This window comes from Tiliqua scincoides, chromosome 16 (genome assembly GCF_035046505.1).
Source record: "Tiliqua scincoides isolate rTilSci1 chromosome 16, rTilSci1.hap2, whole genome shotgun sequence".
In the NCBI taxonomy this organism is placed as follows: Eukaryota; Metazoa; Chordata; class Lepidosauria; order Squamata; family Scincidae; genus Tiliqua; species Tiliqua scincoides.
Window position 1 is genome coordinate 923,147 of NC_089836.1, and position 7,500 is coordinate 930,646.

The 7,500-nt window shown below is 50.9% G+C and overlaps 2 protein-coding genes across 2 annotated transcripts in view; one reads left to right on the top strand and one right to left on the bottom strand.

The window, feature by feature from the left end:
- NOTCH1 (notch receptor 1) overlaps positions 1-7,500 on the top strand; it is a 787,535-nt gene that overhangs the window by 359,808 nt on the left and 420,227 nt on the right. The window lies entirely within an intron of this gene.
- Positions 1-7,500, bottom strand: part of COL27A1 (collagen type XXVII alpha 1 chain) — a 108,007-nt gene that overhangs the window by 29,887 nt on the left and 70,620 nt on the right. The window contains 4 exon segments of the mRNA XM_066610850.1: positions 2,417-2,470; positions 3,281-3,334; positions 5,160-5,213; positions 6,906-6,962. Coding sequence (XP_066466947.1) covers positions 2,417-2,470; positions 3,281-3,334; positions 5,160-5,213; positions 6,906-6,962 — 219 coding nt within the window.

Below are 7,500 nucleotides of genomic sequence, written 5' to 3' on the forward strand. Positions count from 1 at the left end.
ACCTTAGATGCCCAGGAGCTTGTGCACTGTGTAGGTAGGTAGCTACACACCTGTCTATCTAATTATGAATCGTCCTTCCTTCCCCACCTCCCACTGATTACTTCTTGCGGTCTGGCTGGAGAAGAGTCCATCTATGTTTCAGGAGGAACTAGGATTAAGGAGCTGGGCCAAAAGCGACCATGACCATCTCCCCCTTCGCTTTCAGTAAATGAAACCTCTGATACTACAAGCCGGAGCCAGAAACAGCTGAACGTCACAGAAGATTCCACCGCGATTTCAGCTGGGATGGAACGAAAAGGCCATTTGTTCTGGCCAAGAGAGGGAAGAGAAGGGTATCTTGTCTTGTCTTGTCTCTGACCCAAAGGAACAGAGGTGGACTGTTGAATCTGGAGCACTGGGGAAAGTCTCAGGGTCTGAGCGAAATGGGAGGATAAGGGGGTGCTCCTCACATAGCGCTACCATTTTTACACCTGGATTATCTTTTTGGGGCACCCCACTGATGCCTACTTCCTACTTTGGGGCACGCTGTGGCCTGGATTCTGTGGGCTGATGGGGGGAGATTGTGCTTCCTAGAACATTTTTAATGCTTGGGCTTCACGGAAAGTTTTGGGGGGGTCATCACCGCAACCTCAGTTATCCGGCTGATGAACGCTGGAAATCTTAGGCAACCTCTGCCCCTGTGGGCTGGACACAAAAATCATTTCAGCTGGTAGTCCCAAAAAGGTACATCCCCCTGGCCCGCGGTTGGTCCTAAGAAAGAATTCAAGTTTGTGATTCTTCCTCTGTAAGGCTTACGGTGTAAGCAGGCCAAGGTCAGAAGCTTCCTTTGGGTATTGAACATAAGAACAGCCCACTGGATTAGGCCATAGGCCCATCTAGTCCCGCTTCCTGTATCTCACAGCGGCCCACCCAATGCCCCAGGGAGCACACCAGATCACAAGAGACCTCATCCTGGTGCCCTCCCTTGCACCTGGCATTCTGACATAGCCCATTTCTAAAATCAGGAGGTTGCGCATACACATCATGGCTTATACCCCGTAATGGATTTTTCCTCCAGAAATTCGTCCAATCCTCCTTTTTAAAGGCGTCCAGGCCAGATGCCGTCACCACATCCTGTGGCAAGGAGTTCCACAGACAAACCCACACGTTGAGTAAAGAAATATTTTCACTTGTCTGTTCTAACTCTCCCAAACACTCAATTTTAGTGGGTGTCCCCTGGTTCTGTTGTTATGTGAGAGTGTAAAGAGCCTCTCTCTATCCCCCTCTGTCCATCCCCTGCATAATTTTGCTGTCTGTTTGGGCATGAGTCCCTCTGTGCAGTGCAGAGAGACTCTTCTTTCTTAGCTCTATGGCCTAACTGGGAGGTCTGTGCATGTATATCAAACACACATGCATTCCTACTATTGAATGGACCCGACGTCTGGCCTCTATGTGGAAGAAGGTTGCCAACACCCCTCTCTTAGGAACTCTTATCACAGGGCTGCAGTTCCCAAATGTTTTAGTGACGTGACCCACCTCATCCTCCAAGGTGACCTCCTAAGGCTTCGCACAATCAAGGGTATCACTTCGTGACCCAATTCATCCTCCAAGGTGGGCCATGAAGCTCAAGCCGCAAAGCATTAGGAGGCCACTTCTGGGTTGTGCCAAGCACACGACCCACACCTTTGGCCTCCGCAGGCCCAAGAACGTCACCTGGAAGCAAACTGGATGTTGTGCTTTTAAAGTGCTGACAAACTGGGTGTTGTGGGCGGAAGTCGCTTCCAGTCGCTTCCGCGAGGCATTCCGGGGCCCGTGGAGGTCAATAGAGTGAGTGGCAGGCCCAGTGTGACCTGGAAGTGATCTCTGGAGACTCCCAGAAATGCGTCATGACCAACCACAACTGGGCTGTAGCCCCACCAGTGGGTCACAACCCGTAGTTTGGGAAACGCAGTTTAAGGTCCACCGATATCAATGACATCTCTACAAAGCTGTATCAGATCTTGTCTGATCTCAGAAGCTAAGCAGGGTCAGGCCTGGTTAGGACTTGGATGGGAGACCGCTTGGGAATACCCGGTGCTGTAGGCTTCTACCATGATCTCGGAAGCTAAGCAGGGTCAGGTCTGGTTAGAACTTGGATGGGAGACCGCCTGGGAATACCAGGTGCTGCAGGCTTCTACCATGATCTGGGAAGCTAAGCAGGGTCAGGCCTGGTTAGAACTTGGATGGGAGACAGCCTGGGAATACCGGGTGCTGTAGGCTTCTACCATGATCTCGGAAGCTAAGCAGGGTCAGGCCTGGTTAGTACTTGGAGGGGAGACCGCCTGGGAATACCGGGTGCTGTAGGCTTATGCCATAGTCTTTCGAGACTGAAGGTTGCCAACCATTTGCATCCAAGCAAAGTTTGATTGATATTGTCAAAAGGATGCCAGGTACTTACCGGATTGCCCTTGGATCCTTTCAGCCCCCGTTGGCCTGGCGGTCCTGGATGTCCCTGCAAGCAGAAAAGAAAGCACAATTTGCTTGAAACCTGCCTCCTGGCAGACGTCTTTCACAGAGGACATGTGTTAGCCATGCCGGACGGCACCATATGGAACCACTTAGAGAAGGACAACGCTGGCCTCACCAGCCTGAGTGGAGACAATAGAGGACGTGGGATGGATCTCAGGCAAAGATTCTTCACAGTATGGTGTTGGCAGCTCCTGCCACACCAAGGAAAGGTTCAAGTTCCTCCAGCCCCATTCAGCCATGATGTACAAGGGATGAGGTGTACCCCATGAAACACAGCATCAGATTCTGGATCTCACCACTATTGCCACTGTGATAACCTGGATGGTATCCATGAAATGAAACAGTCTGTCCTCAGAGGCCATCACAGTTTATTATTATTGGCCAAAGGTGGGGAATGATCAGCTTCTTGGCTCAAGTGAGCGGGAAGCTGATCAGTGAGGCTTACACTGGCAACAGCTTGGAGTTAGGTGGTGGCAGCAGACTTGGGGATGAAAGGCACCGCCCCCACACAGACCCTTTGCAGCTTTCCACTGAGGCAACCCGCAGGGGTGGGCCGGCCCTGCTCTGTGAGTTCTCATTTAAAAGAAGCAAGTTTCTAGATCTCATTGTGAACGTTACGAAGTGTGTTGCAACTCTCTCCAGGAAAGGGCCAGGAACCAAAGCCTGGCTCAGCTGAAGATGTTTTCAAGTGCTACCTGGCACACCGGTTTGCCACATCTCCGTTCAATGCGCATTTCCATGCGCAGAACACTTTCAAAAGAAAAAAAAGAGAGGGGGAAAAAGGATTTCTTACAGGTAAACCTTGCTGGCCGGCTTTTCCTCTCTCTCCATCAAGGCCTTCTTGGCCCTAAAAGGAAGCGAGACGGGAGGACCAAGTTAGTTTTCCCAGCCTAAGACATTTCATGCCCAGAGGCAGTCCAAGCTGTGAACCTGATACATTCCTAGAAAGCTGCGCATCACAGGCAAGTTACTTTAAATAATTAAATGCAACAAAAGCATTTAACCGGATAGCATTAACCGCCCCCTTTCCGCCCCCAGAACAGAGGGATTTGATCCAGTCTAGTGACAAGGAAGAATAAAGGGTTTGTATCAGGGCTGGAGACTGAACCAACCAGGGCAGCTCTCTTAGATTTGGCAGGAGAATGGCCCTTGTTCAGCCCGGGACAGTTGTCTTCTCTAGTGACAATTTGTTGTGTGTCTCCCATATCTCTGAAGACTGTGAGCCGCTTTTGAGACGGAGATCCACATTCCTTGTGCCACACAAACCACTTTGAGAAGGGTTTGGCAGAGTTGTGGAAAAGCGGCACACAGATCTTCTTCTTGAATTAGCCGCACAATTCTGCCAGCGACAAATCGTGGCAAGCAGTAAAACAACTCTCTGCCAAATCCCAGTACGCTAATTCCGCAATGGGGGCGAGGGTCATCTGAAAGGGGGTTTAGAGCGACAAAAAGCTGAATCCGAATCTATCGCGAGACTTGACACCATCCCGGGAGCGTAGGGGGGTCTGAATAGCGACAGGAGCTTCCTGGCGCATTACGGAGATTCTTGACTGAGCGCTGGTGCGAGGTCACCGTCACTTGTGAACTGCCTCTGGGCTTAACTTGCTAAATGTTAAGCTTGTGACCTGATCCATTCTTGAATGCAAATTCACTCTGTCACTCTCCATTTTTTTTCCTATAAGAGGACATGTGGGAATTTGCATGTGTGCATGGATCACAGCCACTAAGGTGTGGATACATCTGACGTATGTAGTCCATGAAAAGGACTGCGGAAATAAATGTATTAGCCTTCAAGATTCCACAGCACTCTTGGCTATGTCTCCATACTGCTAAGCTTGCCCATCTCCTACCCCCCCATCGCCACCCTCCCCTCGCCCACCTACACCCCCTTCCCATCGCAGCCCCTGCACCACTCAGCACAGAGCTTGCGACAGTCTGAGCATGCGGTCCACCAGAGCACAGGCCAGATAGGCTTGTGCCATAAGTTCCTGGGGACAGGCAGTGGGGGTGTAGTGGTTATAGCACTGCTTTTCAACCAGCAGCACGTGTTACTTCCCAGTAATACATGTGGCATTGGATTCAGAGCACAATACCATAGTCTTTCAAGACTGAAGGTTGCCACCGTGACATGATGGCTCCAGTCCATGGGGGATATGAAGAACAACCCCTCCCTGCTGGGCAAGATTCCACTGGGAAGGAGAGGCGCATGAGCTGGGAAGATGTGGTTGTGGCACCATTTGTGGCAGGGGAGGAGAGAGAACAGCAGGCATCAGTGACTACAAGGACTACGGCGGGACAAGCTGCCACAGTGACCCCTGGGAAACTGGCAATGCATTTGAGAACTTATTTGCAGAATAATGACTGGAAACCTCTGGGCTCCAGGATCTGGCTATGCAGTGGGGAACTCCTCTCCAGCAGAAGCTGGGATGGCAGACTCAATGAGGAGGCCTTTCTTCCAATCCTCACAAAGCCACCAAGCCAACTGGGATGACCTTGAGCCTGTCGCTGTGTCTCAGCCGGCCCAACCTTGCAGGGTTGCTGCAAAGATTTAAGAGAGGATGGAGCCAACAGCGCCTGCCGCGGGCATCTCAGCACAGTGTCGTGTTACCGAGAGGAAAGAACCGTTCCCAAGATGGTTAATTTCCTAACCAGGTATTTGGAGAAGGACTCACAGGATAACCAGGGTCCCCGGGCTCCCCGCGATCGCCTCTGTCGCCAACTGGACCCTGGGAAGAGAACACAAGGAAGGCCCAAGGAAGATGTGAAACGCCACCCGCATCGTCGGAGGCCCTGGCTCCATTTTTCTGTCTCTACTGGAGCTAGGCTGGTCATCACTAGAAGCAGGGCCTTTACACAGTGGCCCCGCTTGTTAGAGCAATCATGTTGTATGGCCCCATCCCCCTAAGAACATAAGAACAGCCCCACTGGATCAGGCCATAGGCCCATCTAGTCCAGCTTCCTGTATCTCACAGTGGCCCACCAAATGCCCCAGGGAGCACACCAGATAACAAGAGACCTGCAAGGCTTCCTGGGAATTGTAGTTAAGAACATAAGAACAGCCCCACTGGATCAGGCCATAGGCCCATCTAGTCCAGCTTCCTGGATCTCACAGTGGCCCACCAAATGCCCCAGGGAGCACACCAGATAACAAGAGACCTGCAAGGCTTCCTGGGAATTGTAGTTAAGAACATAAGAACAGCCCCACTGGATCAGGCCATAGGCCCATCTAGTCCAGCTTCCTGGATCTCACAGCGGCCCACCAAATGCCCCAGGGAGCGCACCAGACAACAAGAGACCTGCAAGGCATTCTGGGAATTGTAGTTAAGAACATAAGAACAGCCCCACTGGATCAGGCCATAGGCCCATCTAGTCCAGCTTCCTGGATCTCACAGCGGCCCACCAAATGCCCCAGGGGGCACACCAGATCACAAGAAGACCTGCAAGGCATTCTGGGAATTGTAGTTAAGAACATAAGAACAGCCCCACTGGATCAGGCCATAGGCCCATCTAGTCCAGCTTCCTGTATCTCACAGCGGCCCACCAAATGCCCCAGGGAGCACACCAGATAACAAGAGACCTCATCCTGGTGCCCTCCCTTGCCCTTCTGGGGAAAAGGAATTCTCTGCCTGGAGGAGGAGGGGAGCAGGACAGGAAGTGTGGAGGAGGAGAGAATGATTGGACAAGGGCATCTCTACCTAGTACTCTCCTATCTACATTTCTGCTCTGTCCTCCCTTTCTGCATTCAGGGGGGTGGTAGCAGTGCGGGCAGGCAGGGATGGGCACCCCTTCTCTCCACCAGTCTGTCACCTTTTCTCCTGAAGTTTGCAAGCATGTGGGAGATAAATTTTGAGGGTCTTTTTCCCTGGTTATTTTTACTTAATTAATATTATTTCTTTCTAGATCTCCAGTTTTAAAAACTTGGGTAGGTCCCAATAGAATGTCATTCAAAAAAGTGGGCCCCAAGGCTAAAAAAGTTTGGGAACCCCTGATACACAGGTTTCTGAATCCGTGGGGGGATCCCCCACAGATACAGACCTGTACTTTGCCCTTCTCTTACGATATACGATAGACTTACAACATACAAAATTAAAACACACATACCAGGGTGGTGTAGTGGTTTGGGAGGTGGACTTAGACCTGGAAGATCCAGGTCCAAATCCCCCCTCAGCCTCAAAGCTTCCTGGGTGACCTTGGGCTAGTCACTTTCTCTCAGCCTCACCTACCTCACAGGGTTGTTGTGAGGGCAAGAAAGAGGGGAGGGAGCAGCTGTGTAAACCGCCCTGAGCTCTTTGGAGGAAGGGCGGTATAAAAATGTGAAAAATAAAGTAATAAAAATAATACACAACAACCAGAATTAAAGAGAATTGTCCATCACACTTGAAATAAGCCGACACTGAGCTGTTGATTGGATTGCTTACTCGGTCTCCAGGTGGTCCGGGGGGCCCCTCCAACTTCCCATCGTCACCTTGCTCCCCCTGTAAACACAAGAAATGACCGACAGGATCCATTACAACACCCTTTCTGCCAGTTCACAACAGAAGATGTGGAAGTGCTCAGCACTGATTGGCTGGCACCCGCGACGTCACCCACAAACCTCCCAGGCGCAATCTCCTCTTAACTTGAAGTTAAGATGATAATAATGAGTGAGACTTTTCTCCCTCTCTAAAAGTGGTGAATTTATCACGAGACAACTTTTAAATGCATTCACCTAGAAGCAACGCTTTCCAACCATTAAAACAAAAAGTCTGCCTCAAGCAAGTTGGGGCCAGACTGGAACTGAAAACCAGTGCACATCGGTAGTTGGCACACGATGGTGGGAAAAAGGCAGGGTCACCCTCCCCCCTCCAGCAGAAAGAAAACAGTGCAAAATCTTCTTAATAAGATTTTAATCATCCTGCGCATGCCCGATCTGGTCTGATCTCAGAAGCTAAGCAGAGTCAGGCCTAGTTAGTACTTGGATGGGAGACCGCCTGGGAATACCGGGTGCTGCAGGCTTATACCATGATCTCGGAA